The sequence below is a fragment of the Hyperoodon ampullatus genome (genome assembly GCF_949752795.1).
Source record: "Hyperoodon ampullatus genome assembly, chromosome: 6".
NCBI lineage: Eukaryota > Metazoa > Chordata > Mammalia > Artiodactyla > Ziphiidae > Hyperoodon > Hyperoodon ampullatus.
Window position 1 is genome coordinate 5,451,368 of NC_136919.1, and position 15,904 is coordinate 5,467,271.

At 50.7% G+C, this 15,904-nt stretch overlaps 1 protein-coding gene across 3 annotated transcripts in view; it reads right to left on the bottom strand.

Moving 5' to 3' along the window:
• Positions 1-5,790: 5,790 nt before the first annotated feature.
• Positions 5,791-15,904, bottom strand: part of NUP214 (nucleoporin 214) — a gene marked incomplete at its 5' end in the record, with an annotated part of 98,939 nt that continues 88,825 nt past the window's right edge. For all 3 annotated transcript variants that reach the window (XM_079705673.1, XM_079705674.1, XM_079705672.1), the window contains 5 exons: positions 5,791-6,053; positions 6,558-6,582; positions 8,054-8,193; positions 10,026-10,197; positions 14,574-14,726. In XM_079705673.1, the coding sequence (XP_079561799.1) occupies positions 6,020-6,053; positions 6,558-6,582; positions 8,054-8,193; positions 10,026-10,197; positions 14,574-14,726 (524 nt within the window). In that variant the 3' untranslated portion in view covers positions 5,791-6,019. The remainder of the gene's footprint in view (positions 6,054-6,557; positions 6,583-8,053; positions 8,194-10,025; positions 10,198-14,573; positions 14,727-15,904) is intronic.

A 15,904-nucleotide genomic window follows, 5' to 3' on the forward strand; every position in this document is an offset into this window, starting at 1 on the left:
CCCAAGAGCGATGAGGGACAGCTCTGGGTGAACTGCCTAAAGTGGGAGGAGGCAGGGTCCACTGGTTTGTACCTTTGAGCAACAGGTACCTGTGGACAAGCCAAAGTCTCAAATGGACCACGTGTTCCTGCCACCCCTTAGTCCTTCAGAGACCACAGGGACCCACGTTATAGCTAGATTCCCATGACGCGACTTTTTAAAAAAATAAATTTATTTATTTTTAATTTTTGGCTGTGTTGGGTCTTCATTGCTGTGCGCAGGCTTTCTCTAGTTGCGGCGAGCGGGGGCTACTCTTTGTTGCGGTGTGCGGGCTTCTCATTGCAGTGGCTTCTCTTGTTGTGGAGCACAGGCTCTAGGCACACGGGCTTCAGTAGTTGTGGCACACGGGCTCAGTGGTTGTGGCTCGCGGGCTCTGGAGCACAGGCTCAGTAGTTGTGGTGCACGGACTTAGTTGCTCTGCGGCATGTGGGATCTTCCCGGACCAGGACTCGAACCCGTGTCCCCTGCATTGGCAGGCGGATTCTTAACCACTGCACCACCAGGGAAGTCTCGTGACTTTCAATAATTGATTTTTATTGCATGGCTGAAAACATGAAAATAAAATGTTCACCACAAGTTTAACTGTGGATACTTTTCTTATCCAGTGAACATCTATTGCACAAGCTGAACCATCATGTGTATCTTTAAGTTGTAATGCTCTGAGCAAGATTTTACCTTTGGACAGTTGAGCTCATTTGTTTTGGAGTATAAACAGCTAACAGAGCAAGCGACTCAGATCTTGCAGCAGACCCATTTTAGCTCTTTGATTACTGCCATTATACTGAGTGCAGTAAATGAGAAGTGGGTCAGGAATGGGGAACTCAGCCTTCTGCTCTCACTCTAATAAATGATGATGATGATAATAATAACACCAGCTTTATATATGTCTCATTTAATTGTCAACAAACTTAGACAAATATATTATCATTCCCCCTTTTTACAGATGATAAAACTGGGGCTCAGAGAGGTTAAGTGACTTGCCTTAAGTCACAAAGCTAGGATGGGATTCGAGCCCAGACACACACATGACCTTAACCAATAAACTCTACTTGCTGGACTGAGTCATTTTCTTCCCTTTTTTGGGTCTGAATTCCCTTCTGTATTGAGGATAGAATCGAACAGGATCATCTTCGGCCCCCAGATTCCGGCTTCTTTGATTCCCGCTTGGGCCAGCGGGAGCGGAGGTGGAGGGAGGCCGGGAAGAGCGATGAGCTGGACTTGCTGTGACCTGCGGCCCGGGCCCGCCCCGCGCCCCCATCACCACACTGACTCACTCTCTGCAGCTGGCAGGCTAGGGCCGCGAACGACGTGGAGAATCTCTGGCCAAGGCTGTGGAATGGACGGGACTCCACTCACGAGCAGAGAGGGGCGGAACAATGGAGTAACTGCCGCCTTGGTGGGTCTGTGGCCGACCGCCTGTGGGACTCCGGAAAGCCTCAAAACCAGAGCCCGGAGGAGACGGCGGAGGAAGGAGGGGCCTGGACAGCCAGAGGGCGTGGGGCCAGCTGCTTCATCCGGGGTCTGATCGCCTTCCTCCTCCGGAAGCGGACGCGAGCCCCCATCTGTACATGGTGTGCGCCAACGCTGGCGCCACAGACTCAGCCCTGCCCCCGTCCCGCCCCCCTAGGGTTGCGGTTCAGTCGGACGGTCACGCACAAGGTTGGAGCCTCAGAACGGCGGCAACCGACTACACAACCGGCAGCGCGTTTACCATGGTCCACACCCAATGTCAGCTCCTTTCCGTGGGGGTAGACACGACAGGCATGTGAGGGGCTCGGCAGTGTCCCTGGCACAACTGGGCAGGTACTGCCTCTAGAATGAATGACCACCTTGAGGGAGGGCAATCACGAGAGCCAGTGGTGGACGGCCAGGGCCCAGCCGAGGGCAGGCGGGTGCGGTGCGGGGCAGGGCAGCAGGACCTGCCCCGGTTCCTTCTGGCTCCACCGCTGCCCGGCTTAGGACTCAGCAAACTGCTTACTCTCTTGGTCTCACTCTCATCTGGAAGATGTTAAACGTGCAGACAGTAATCATTCAACGAACTATCACTACTATTATCACTGAATACGAGAGAGAGGAATGTGTATTGGAAACACAACCTGCAGGAAGTAAATAAGCTATGCTTTTGTCCAGCGACACCGACGATGAAGCAAGGATGAGTTTCAAGGAAGCTGGCTCCAGCGGAAAGGTTCCACGGTAAAAGTATTTGGGAAATGGCAGACTATTGCATCTTATTGATTTACAAAGCAAATTTGCATATTAAAGGCTCAAAAGAGTCCGATAAAAAGATGTGTTAAATGTCATTCTGTTCATTCTTTTCCCCAACTTATCTGACCGTGGAACCCTTCTTATTTTGGCTGAGTATACAAACGTTCCATAGGAAACATTCTGAAGACAGAGGAGGTTTGGGGGCTAAAACCATCTCAGTCTAATTGCTTTTTTGTCCTCCTGTGAGTGATGAAGGAACAGACAAATCAGAGAGAACCAGGGTAGGAGGAGGAAGAGGCTGATCCTGGAAGCCCGGGGCCGGGAGGTACACCTGCCCCTGCTGTCCGCCCAGCAGGTGACACCCAGAAGCAGCAGGAGTGCCGGCCAATGCCTGGGAGCACTGGGCAGGCGCTCTGTGCAGAAACCTAGTGGGAACCCACAAGTTGACGGAACTGAAGAGAAAAGGGAAGGGTGTCAGAGCCAAGCTCAGGGGGATGCAGGACACTGCCCCTCCCCCTCCAGTACTTTGTCTGAAGCATAATGCGGCGACCAGAGACGCGGGACTGAGTCGCATCGGGAGACAGGATGAGGTCAAGGAGGGGACCTCCTCCCACCCGTTAATCGGGGAGACCTCACAGAGGCGGCGTTCAGAAGCTGCCCGAACAGGAAGGCGCTGACAGCCCACCTGTGCTTTCGTATTTCCTTTTTGAGCAGGTGCCCAAAATGCAGCTGAAACTTAAACTCAGTGCCTCTCATCAACAGTTTCAGAAAGATCCCTTACCCTGGACTCGCGGCAAAATAAACACAGCCATGGGAGTGCGGGTCTCTTTCAGATGCTCCACAGGAAGAAGATATTTATAGTTATTGCCATTAAAAGGTTTCTCTAAATGTGGACCATGGACCATCTGCGTGGGAATCACCTGTGAAGCTTATCGAAAACACAGCTTGAAGGGACCAACTCAGCTCTGCTGAGGCAGAATCTCAGACTGAAGTGGAGGCCTCCTGCGCTAGAGCTTGGTTAAGCAGGCGCCCTCCCGGGCCCATCTGCGGTCACGCTCCCTTCTCACGGGGACATGACCCTCACACTCGCGGCTGGTCTCCGTTTGCCCCTATTTGGGGAAGGCGCAGCCCCGCCGTCTCCTCCCCGGGCAGGCTGGAGCCACCGTGCATTCCCTGCCCAGCATCCTGGGAGCTTGGGTTTCAGGGGACACATGCTGGCTGCGCTCTGAGATGACCCCTGTCACCCACCAGCGAAATCGACCCCAAAAAAGGAACTGAGAGGGGCTCCCACACCAGCCATACATTCCCTGGTGGCCGCCACCCGACAGTGAGTTTGGGGGCGTTATCTGGCCGAGCTCAGCTGATACGGCCTTAGGGAGAGATGTCACATGCCACCTCGATGGAGGATTACACAGAGAATTTGAGGTCAAGGGTTTAGGCCAAACCAGCTTCTATTTATAAAAAAGAGCCTCTGGGGGGAAACATAAGCGCAGGAGATGGCTGTGTCCGGTGCCGGGCAGGAGGAGGACGCGCCGAGGCAGCTCAGCTCTTGCCTTTCAGTCCCGTTGCTGCCTTGAAGCACGGCCCTCCACCGCGAGCGCCTCCCATCAATGCTCGAATTCCTTTGTCTCAAGATGGCCCTGTGTACAAACTAGGGAGGGCACACGTGGGAGGAATGAGCCCCGTGCCTGGCCGTGTGGACATCTGGGGACTGGCTCTGTGGCTGGGGGGCCTCATATGAGAACAGGTGGAGACGGGCTCTTCAGTTCCACAAAAACCAAAAAGGGTACCCGTTAAATGACTGAAGTCCAAGCTCTCTGGAGGAGGCAGACGCCCTGATTCATGCAACAGACGAACAGACTCTCACTCTCCTCTCATCAACTGCACAGAAAACAGCATAAGTCACCCAGGGGCCCAATTCCGGTTTGGGATTCCTGAAACCCAACGTGCCGCACTAGGAGACTCCTCTTCTGATGAGCGTAACAAACTACTGCCTTCAGCCCAAGGGCGTCCAGTACCAATTTCAGCCCTACTGAATCAGAACCTGCCAGACTGGGGCTTCTGAGTCTGTACTTTACACAGAGCCCCTAGCAGAGTGAGGATGGGCAGGGCAGGCTGTGGCCCAGGGTACCTCCCCGGGGTCTATCCTCTCAACAAGCCAACAGAACCAGCCAGGTCATACTGGCTGTAATGTGACAAATTCAATCACAAGGAAAACTTTTATTAACACCTTTCAAGATACAACTTTCCAATTTATAAAAATCTAAATAACTGTCCCTTTCCAACCCTCCCCTGCTAATGACCCAAGCCAAAGCACTGTCCTATTCTGAGCCTGAAAGATAACAGATTCTTATGCCTACGCTTTGGTGCAAGGCAGTCCTTGTTTACCAGCAACTGGCTTGGACATCACAGGCCTAAGAACTAAAATATGCCGAGACCTGAAGAACACTGCATTACAAGCACTTTAATGAGACCAAAGTCACGACCTCTAGGCTACCCTAGCCAACACGTGCCTGGTGGCATCGGGCAGTAGCAACATCTTCTCAACGCCTGGGTCTACCCAAGGGTTATGTGCACTGCGGTTCATAGACAGGAGCCAGGAGTGGTCTCCAATGTCACCGTCACCTACTGGAGATAAAAGCTGTTTCTCAATCAACTGTCCACCTTGCCGCCAGAGTATAAGAAATTAGCTGTGGGACACACAGCGCCCAAGAGCCAAACGGAGAGGATGAGCGGAGGTGTTCCAAGGGCAGCACACCTGTCATCAGCACCACTGGCAGGGTTTCCACGCCTGCCTCACAGCTCCCTGCACTCTGCGGTACTAATACCTCTTCTGAAACTCAGCTAACACCTGCATAAGCGAGTTGCCTTCCCTCTACTCAGTCACCAAGACGGCACCTTGAGGGGCCTCATACTCAATAGCAAAAAGGACGTGAAGAAAAGACACCGAGTTATGGCCTCAAAAAGGCGCTGGCCAGGGCTTCCCTGGTGGCGCAGTGGCTGAGAATCTGCCTGCCAATGCAGGGGACACGGGTTCGAGCCCTGGTGTGGGAGGATCCCACATGCCGCGGAGCAACTAAGCCCGTGAGCCATGGCCGCTGAGCCTGCGCGTCTGGAGCCTGTGCTCCGCAACAAGAGAGGCCACGACAGTGAGAGGCCCGCATACCGCGATGAAGGGTGGCCCCCGCTTGCCACAACTAGAAATAGCCCTCGCACAGAAACGAAGACCCAACACAGCAAAAATAAATAAATTAATTAATAAAAGAAAGCTGTTGTATGTAGAAAACTTAAAAAAAAAAAAAAAAAAAGGCGCTGGCCAGCACTCAACCTCTTCCCCCTGGGGAGGGCCCCAGTCCGAGGAGACCAGGGGAGACTGTCTGGGAGAAGTGCCTGCCTATCCGTATCCTATGCTGGATCCTTTTGGCAGCCGTCTTTGAAGACACATGCTGCTGGCTGATGGCAGGCTGTGCAGGTTTCTCAGAGCCACAGAAATGAGGAAACCTCTCTCCGTGGCTGTGACCTGAAAAAGCCCACATACATTCTGTATGGAATCAGGCCAAACAGTTTAATAGCGGGCGGGGCGGGGGGACAACCAACACAACATATAAAACAAAACAAGCAATCAAGGATCTCTGGAGTTTGGTTTCTGCTGTTTCTTTCGGGGTGTGTATTTCAATGAGAACGTCCAGTTCAAAGGCCTGCTCCAGGGTTTCTCGGTGAAGGGGAGCTGAGAACGCAGTTGGTCACAGGAACAGAGAGGGACACCGACACCCACTCAGCTTCTCCAGCCACCAAAGCCCTGGACAGACCTGCAAGGAAGCGCCGGGAGAGGCAGATCAGCTCCTGCTCTGAGGAGGGGCTTCGGGGCTTGTATCACTCCCTGTGTTCAAAGTTCAGGACCCTGAGTTTTTAATGTCATGCAGTTCTACACAGACGCATAGAGCGAGGATCAAAAAAATAAGACTTGGTGATCGGCTTGGAGCCCAGGAAGCTCCTGAGACACGAACAGCAAAATAAGCAAAGGCATCTCTCAAGTCCTGCCTTCCAGACTGCTCATCAGAAGGCACAATCTTCTCTCTCAGGCTCAGCCCTTGAGGAGAGGCCAAGCCGGGCACCTCCTGCCACATGCCCGAGATCAGCAAGTCCACAGAACCCAAAGCCTGCTGCCAGACCACCATGCTGCTAGGACAAGCTTTTAAACCAGGAAAAATGGGCACAAAATGTACAAACAGAGCAGAAGCTAGTATTTTCACGTACCACACACTCCCCCATCCTTCGTTAATGACTCAAAATAACTGAAGATAGATACTTACGAGCTGGATGATCCAAAGCTAAATCCTGAAAAAGAGGAAAAGGGTGCAGTTAAAACACACACACACATGGGACTTCCTGTGGCGCAGTGGTTAAGAATCTGCCTGACAATGCAGGAGACACGGGTTCGAGCCCTGGTCCAGGAAGATCCCACATGCCGCGGAGCAACTAAGCCTGTGTGCCACAACTACTAAGTCTGTGCTCTAGAGCCCTCGAGCCACAACTACTGAGCCTGCATGCTGCAACTACTGAAGCCCACACCCCTAGAGCCTGTGCTCCACAACAAGAGAAGCCACCACAATGAGAAGCCCCTGCACCGCAACAAACAGTAGTCCCTGCTCGCCGCAACTAGAGAAAGCCCATGTGCAGCAACGAAGACCCAAAGACCCAACGCAGCCAAAAAAACAAACAAACAAACAAAAAAAAACAAAAAAACACCACCACACACTTGAAAGACAAAGGTGGTCTCTAGGCCGCATTCTTTCCCTCCCTTTGTCTCCCTCCTCCTGCACTGCCTGCAGGTCCAGGCGGGCAGGAAGTGCCGTGGTCTTCTGGGTATTTCAGGGTTCTTCCCTCCTCCCCGGCGGGCACCGGCAGAGGGTCTTGGGTAGGCGCCCTCTCACTGCTGCACCATGCCACACAGATCCACTGCGTCGGGAAAATATGTTTTTTCTACTTCTCCCATCCACTTGCTTCCTCTTCTTGAGGCCAGAGCAGCAAGACACTCGGGCTCTAGGCCTGGCTCTGCTGCTCACCAGCTGGCCCTTTGGGTAAACTGGTTCCTTGGAGTTTTTGTGTCATTTGTAAAATAATAACGATGCCTAACTTCTGTGTCTAGTAAGTGTGGTGCAAGGATAAAAGCAGAATGCACACACTGTACTATGTGAAGAAGCGGAGTGTCAAACAAATGAAAGACATTTTGTAAAGTCTCTATGTCTTATTTTTATTTTTTTCTATATCTTATTTTTTGAGTCTGATTTTTAAATCAAGGTTTAGTAGAACCTGATTTTTTTTTTTTTTTGTGGTACGCGGGCCTCTCACTGCTGTGGCCTCTCCCGTTGCGGAGCACAGGCTTCAGATGTGCAGGCTCAGCAGCCATGGCTCACGGGCCCAGGCGCTCTGTGGCATGTGGGATCTTCCCAGACCGGGGCACAAACCCGTGTCCCCTGCATCAGCAGGCGGACCCTCAACCACTGCGCCACCAGGGAAGCCCCTAGAACCTGATTTTTAAATCAAGGTTATTTTGGGGGGTCCTCAAATCTTGAGAGAAAAATCAGGTCAGCCATTTCTTTACTTGGTAAGAAACAGCACAGCATTACAAATCTAATTAAAACCTAAAAAGAACATTTTGTCTTTCAAGCACTTTTGGCTTTTAAAATACTACACTGAACAGCCAGGTAAAACCACTCATTCTTTTTTTTGGGGCCGGGGGTGTCCAGGCAGTTACTGAGGAGATGAAAGGAGGGACCACGGTGAGGGAAGAGGTCTGGCTGCCTACCTCCGCTGCCCGATCCGAAGGCAGAGAATCCCCCGCTCTGGGTCCCGAACGCAGAAGACTGTTGGGACAGCGATCCGAAAGTCGGGGCGTTCTGACTGGCGAGGGTGCCAAAGGACGTGGTGTTGCTGCTGCTCCCAAACCTGGGTTCCGGCGAGAAATGAGGCTGCGGTTAAGCGTGGCCACGCGGTCACTCTGCTGCCCGATGGCCTCAGTCCCCCCTCCCGAGTCTCAGGAAGTGAGACTCGCATGATTCGAGGTGACTTGCTTGGTTTAAAGTGGCAGCCTCTCCGAACAAACAGGCTAGAGCCCAGAGCCAACCTTCACCTCAGCTTCGGGAAGAAAAATAAAGGGACGCCATATGAAGCCCCTCCTTGCCCAGTGTTTGAGTTCTCCTCCACTGTCTGGAAATTCTAGGCCACTAGTCCTACTCTAATCCCACTCCTGCCTCGGGTCTCTCATGTACACCTGTGGCAACTCCTCAGATGTCAGTGGGGGTCAGATACAGTTTCCTGGCCAGGGACCTGAAAAAAGGTGACAGGCTCTTTCAGAGATTTCATACCAAAGCTGGTACTCAGCTCTGCTGGACAAAATGGAACCAGCCAGTCAGGATTTATGTGGGAGAGCCCCCAGCCAAGGCAGAATCTGATCCTTTTTTTTACTAGTGAAGAAAATAGCTGGTTTCAAATAAATAAATAAAAACCTCAAGATTCCTAGTCAACCACGAACCTTCCACCAACTTTGCAGCATTATGTGCCGGGCGGTCACTGGCGAGAACATTGTCCGTCAGAACCTGCCAGAATACTGGCTTAAGTCGATCCCAACTCTCCTTTAAAAGCTTTTCTTAACTTTAAGTCTTGGGGTTTCCTGACTTCCTGGGAGAAACTTAAAAGACCCATTGGTCTCTGCATGAAATCTAAGAAGCAATACATCAACTTGCTCACTTTCCTTGAAATTCGCCAGCACTGCTGCACCAGCATCTTTCATGGAGAGGAAAGGGTATGAATAAGAAGTCCACTTGAGTTTATTTTCAAGATAAAGATGCTTTCACCTGGCCAACCCTCCGCCCATGTACCCTGACAGTTCTCCCAGACAAGTCCCTGGCTCCACTCCCCACCTCTTTAGCTTTACACATCCTGAGCCAGTGCTGAGGACAAGGACGGCGAGAGGCCTATAAGACATTCGTCTCAGACATCCATACCTCCTTTGAAGGAGACACTTTGTAGTCATCACCACATATATTTTACTGGGAATTTGTGGTGTGGTGAAGGCTATTTTTTCCATGGGGTTTTGGTAACCAGACTGAATTTCTGGGGCCCTTAAAAGCAGATCTCTAATATGGCATTTTCAAGTGAGGATATGCACAAGGGAGTGAGAGCCGCCTTGAAGGCTGAGCAGTCGTGGAGACTCTGAAACACGCACGGGGCCCAGGCAGTGCCTAAGGAAGCTGGCCCAGGGGACTGTGCACCGAAGACCCACTCTGGGGGTCTGGAGCGGAGCAGGGGACACAAGGAGTTGTTTGATCAAGGACAATGGGTCTTCTGCGCAACAATCCCAAGAGGAAAGAATCTGATTAAAACTATTCATTCAGAGTTTCCTAACAGAAGTCACCATACAAGGGGCAATCTTGGCTGTAAAGCAGCCAAGGTGAGACTGTTTTTCCTCCTTTAACCAATCTTTTAGCTCCACCAGGAGAACAGGGATCTGCCAGCCACTACTCCACGTATCAGGGGACAGCAACACAGCTGACGTCCACCATGTACTGGACAGAGTCTGCCTTGGAAGACATGAACCTTCCCCTGGAGACAACAGGAATCCTGGAGCGACTGGTTTGCTGATTTCGAGGGAGGGGCTTTCAGCTCAGTCGAGAGTAGGGGAAACAGAAGAACTTTCTTTTCAAAGCAGCAGTACTGGGCCCCAGTGCTTCTGCTGACCTGAGCCTGTGGGTTTGCCCAGGCCTCTCTGGGGGGCTTACCCGAATCCTCCCGCGCTGGCGGCCGCGGTACCCTCTCCGAACACTTTGCCTCCCGTCGAGCCCAGAGGGCTTGTAAAGGCTGGGGCTGAACCGAATGCTGGCACCCCTCCAAACCCAGGGGATCCCCCAAAAGTAGGAGGGCTGCCAAACACTGGAGCAGCACCGAAGCCACCTGAGCAAAACAGAGGCAAACAAACAGAAACGGGGAGAAAGAAAGAAGGAGACAGGAAGAGAAGACAATGAGCAGTGAGAAACCAAATCAAAAGAGGGAGGAGAAAGGGAAAAGTACGTTAGAAACCCAAATTCAAAACACTACAGCAGATGTATACGTATAACGGATTCACTTCGTTACAAAGCAGAAACTAATACACCATTGTGAAGCAGTTATACTCCAATAAAGTTGTAAAAACAAACAAACAAAAAAACGCTATAGCAAAGGGCAACACCCTTTCTATCAGCAAAATAACAAACCCAAACCCAAACCCAGACCCAACCAAACCCGCCACCCCCTCCATTTCTAGCAGAGGGGTCTGGGGTCCACGTAGGAGAGCCCCTTGGAGTTCTAAGAATCCAGCAGACTCTGTGTTTGTCTGCGAGCTCCCTGGTCCCTCCCAGAGGCAAGCTGGACTCATCAGCTCCAAGTCTCGTGAGATCCAACAGCCACCAAGAACCAACTCCACGCACGGCAGACCCCCGCCCAGACCCTCTGCCACGTTTTGAGACTCCTCACTGAAAAGTCATGCTCAAAAGCGCCGATCCCTACCCAGCTGTCAAAGTGGTCAGAGTTTATGACTTATCATCACATGGGCAAGGCATCTCGCTTCATGGAAACACAAATTATAAAATTAGAGGCTCAAATCCCCTCTCAGGGAGAATCTGCGAGCCGGGTTACAGAGGAGATGGAGAGGCTGATGCTCAGCCAGGTGCCTTTTACTTATTTAGAACCTGAGAGCTCTCACATCTCTCACAGGAGTCTTTCTCTCCCTGTACAGAAGAATTCTTTAAAAATGCTCTCTCTCTGCAGTCAGGAACTACCCCTCAATAAAAAAGCACACCGTTTCTTGTCTGGAGGAAGGCTGCTGCATCAATGTGATAAGGCAATCAATCAGCCGGGAGGAGAGCCCTGGGTCCATGGCCCCCTGGGCAGGCTCCCAGCGCTCTCACTCACGTGGACACAGGCCTGCAGGGGTGGCACGCACGCAGGTGACCACACAGGAAGGGCCAGGCGTGCCCAGGCCACCTCCCCTGATTGCTGGATGCCCATCAGGCACGGGAAGACAGAAGGTCCTTCCCTAACTGTTCCTTCTGCTCCCGAGGAGGGTTCCCAAACCCCAAGATACTGCATACATCACTCTAGGCTATTAGCAGAGACACCTGCTGAGTATCTATTGAGCAGAACAGAGCAAAACGGTACAAGAGGTGTGCTCTAAAGGGCAGCATTTCTTACAGTGCCCATCGGCCCAGGAGCTACGGGCTGAAGGGAGGAGTGGTGGCCCAGGCAGAGCCAGGAGGCGATTTGCCCAGGGAGACGGGGACCTCATTCTCGCCCCTTCAGAAAGTGAATCCCGGTGATAGAGGGATCACTCAGGCGTTCTTACTATGAGCGTAATCACAGCACAAGCTTCGGCCACCTGCAACAGGAAAGATCAACTGCTGGACACGAAAAGCTGTCAGCTGAACGCCTTAGTTAGCTGCTACTTTGTGGTTCAATCATTTGCTTATTTACCATGAACAGCAGAAGCACAACTGAGAAGGTGCTTTCTGTGCGGGCTCACGTTTGGGTTTACATTCTGTATTTTAAAACCTTGAGTGAAATTCCAAGCCATGATAATGGAGACTGTTGGGTTACAAATATAACAGACTGGAAAAAAAAAAAAGTGCTAAAAAACCCTTGCAGTTGAATTATTTAAGACTGATCACAGATCTGGTTACACTTTCTTCCTGGACACACAGGCCTTTATCTAGTGCCTGGTACTCAATAGTGTTCAGAGTTCTTGGTGGAAGGTGAGTGAAAAATGAGAAGTCACAATGATACAGAAAGTACACTGGACAGGGAGGGGAGGAGATTAAGTGCACGCACACACGCACACACGCGTGCACACACACACAGACACACACACACACAATGCCCCCAAAACAACAAATCCATGTCACAGATACGTGAAACAGAAGAGAATGGTCACTTGGGCTTTATTTCTGGAGACAGACAACTCACTCCTGATGCTAGGGGGTTCCAATTTTATTAGATGCTTATATTTTTTCTCCTCCAGAAGAGACAGAAATTTAGTAGTACTCAATGATAATAAGATTTCTGATTTACTGAGGGCCCTCCACGTGCCAGGTGCTGTACACCAGTTTGCTTCAATCCTCCCAACAAACCTGGGACTCCCTACTTTACAGGTGAGGACCCCAAGGCTCAGAGAACATGTCTCTCATCTACGCTGAGCCAGCTGGTGAGCGGTAGAGCTGGGATGGGAACAGGGCTGAGTGACTCACAAGACTACCTATCCCCTCACCACTACTACGTGCCACGCTGCCCCCTGCCACTGCCACCAAATCCAGCAACTCCACTGACAGAGCAGTGGGGTGACCCCAGTGGACTGGGGGTGGCAGGAGGTCATTTTCAGTCTGTCTCACTTCCTGTCCTCTCCTCAAATGATCTCCAGTGGTATTATTTTCTCCTGCAACTGTACTCAAGGGAGGAAGGGCACTTTTGGGACTCCAGAGACCCACCCACACCAGCAATCTAAAAATCCCTCGAGACCCCAATCTGGGTGGATTCATGGGGCAAGTCATCAAATAGGAAAAGTATTCTGAAACGTGGGAGGACACATTTTCTCTCAGACTGCAAAAATAAAAGGGGCAAATTCTCAGATCAACTGGGACATGATCCCAGGATACGGAACAACATAGAAGATAAACATGAGAATCGAAGAAAACATGATCAGGTTCCTGAAAAAGTAAATTTAAAAGTCTTGATGATGATTAATAAACTAAAATTTCTTAGTCAAATAATATTTGCCTTGTCAAGCAGGACCAAAACCTTTGTAGCCCTTTCATTTTTAAATCATTCACTGCAGGGAAAGGTGGCGGCAGAATAGAGCTGTGATGCTCATTTCTAGTCCATTTTAAATTCTAGGAAGGACTGTAAAAAAACTAGCACTCAGGGCTTCCCTGGTGGCGCAGTGGTTGAGAGTCCGCCTGCCAATGCAGGGGACATGGGTTCGTGCCCCGGTCCGGGAAGATCCCACATACCGCAGAGCGGCTGGGCCCGTGAGCCATGGCCGCTGAGCCTGTGCGTCCGGAGCCTGTGCTCCGCAACGGGAGAGGCCACAGCAGTGAGAGGCCCGCGTACCGCAAAAAACAAAAAAACAAACAAAAAACCCCCCAAAAAACAAAACTAGCACTCATAGACTAACCCAGCCCAGGCACGGGTCTGAGTGAAGGTGCACAGTGCATTCAGAAACCACAGCAATTTTGGTTCTAAAAGGTGGGATTCCAGGTACTAATTTGGGGCAGTTCTGCTCCTCAGTCAAAGCCACCCAGGCATCTGCTCCTTGGGTTGGGTCCTTCCTCTGCAACCCCCCCATAAATTCAGAGCATCCCATACACACAAGGGAGAAGTATCCTGCCCGCTCACCTGTGGGGCATTTGCTTTATTTTAAAAAACTGCTTGCTCAGCAAACATCCTCCCCCTTTGCCCCCTGCCTTAAAAAAGTCTTTTCACACAACCTTCCACACAACAGGGCAGGTATGCACAGATCCCCTCTGTAGATCTCAGAGACAGAAACAGGATAGAGGGGCAGCTGACAGAGATGAAGTATGGTTTTGCAGGTAAACATATACTGTTCTTTAAAATTTTAAATTATAAGTGTAATAATACACGATTGTAAGAAGCCACACAGTTTATAAATGTATACTTTAAAAGTAATGCTGGGATAAAAAGTAGCATTGTTAATGTTCTTTATTCCTGACTACATGGGTATATTCCAACTGTGAAAATTAATTGAGCTGCATAGTTATGATATGTGGATACTGTATATGTATGGGAATATCAATACATTTATGTATGGTACACTCAAAAGTAAAAAAAAAAAAAGTGATTTGGGAAGGAGGACAAATGACATAGACATAAGAAATTAAAGAAATAATCTGTTTTGCCCATCACAGGTAATGGGCATCCAAGCAAATCTGACTTAGGAGGCTTTCTTGTTTATATTTCAGTTATCATGGTCCTGTATGTTCCCTCACGTTGGTTGTTAAATGCAACTAAATATTTACAATGCTTTCTTCCTAAAGAAAACATGAAGTTCTCTTCAGGGCTGCATGCTATGCATTCTGTGCTTTTTAACATGTCTCAGGAGACCTAGAACAGCGTCAGAAACGTAGTAGATGCTCAATAATTAGAAAACGAATTTGGGGGGAAAAGATCCCTTCATCCATACTCCATACTCTCCCGAGACCACCCCAGAGAGCCCTCCTTCCAGAGGTCTATGCAATGTTAAATACGCATCTAACGATAACCACGGCTAACAGGCATAGGAGTACCTGTTTTACTTGGAGTGGAAAACCCAAAGCCTTGGGAGGCCACACTTCCTCCTCCAGAGCTAAAGGTGCCAGCAGGTTTCTGGTCTCCAAATGATGAGCTGGCAAAGCCGCCAAACGTCTTGGCTCCACTGTTTCCAAAAAGGTTAGAGGTATCTGAAGAGATGAAGAACACGTATGAGGGAGATCAGAGGGAGAAAAATGTCCTTATCTGATTCTCAGAACAGAGAAGGAAGGAACCTCACTAGGTGTCTGCGGAGAAGGGAATGATAGAGAAGTCAAGGATCCAAGGTCGCTGAGTGGCAGTGAAGCAGAAACCTTCTTTGATTTGCATGCATCTTTTTTTTTTTTTTTTTTGCGGTACGCGGGCCTCTCACTGTTGTGGCCTCTCCCGTTGCGGAGCACAGGCTCCGGACGCGCAGGCTCAGCGGCCATGGCCCACGGGCCCAGCCGCTCCGTGGCACGTGGGATCCTCCCAGACCGGGACACGTGAACCCGTGTCCCCTGCATCAGCAGGTGGACTCTCAACCACTGCGCCACCAGGGAAGCCCTGCATGCATCTTGATGACAAGTTTTTAATCATTCTGGTGCTCAGGCTCAGGATTTCCTGGCGTGATTCTACAGGCACAAAACAACGGGGCTGCAACAGGTCCCAGTGAAGAGGTTCTTCTGCAGAAAGGTACCTGCATGCCCACAGGTATCACAGGTTATGTTCAACACAGAACCAACCCCGCAGCTGCACACGAGACCCTTTGCTTCTGAAGAACAGGGCTGGTTTTCATGGACCTCCTCGTATGAAGACCAACTTCAAATTTTGTCAGACTAGAGAAAACAAAGAGCGAATCCAAACCGAGCGCGGTGGCTTCCCGCGTTCTGCTGGGCAAGCTTGCCACTGCCTGATCTGTGCAGAGAACGGCAGATGAAATAGGAAAAACCCTGCTGCTCCTACCTCTGATCTGATAGGAGTTAGGCATGCCCTGAAGAATGTTAAGGGGCCAGCAAGACTTCCAGTCTAATTTCCTCTTTCTAAGAGGTTCAGTTAAGCCCTTGACCTTTCAGATGCTTATCTAGTGGGTCACTCCCGCAGCTACACACTGAATCGGCTCCAAGACTTAAAGGAAAAACGGAAATGAGGGACTTTCCTGGTGGTCCAGTGGTTAAGAATCTGCCTTCCAATGCAGGGGACATAGGCTCGATCCCTGGTCGGGGAACTAAGATCCCATGTGCCACGGGGCAACTAAGCCCGTGTGCTGCCAACTACCGAGCCCACACACTCTAGAACCTGCGAGCCACAACTAGAGAGCCTGTGTGCTGCAACTACTGAGCCCGTGCAC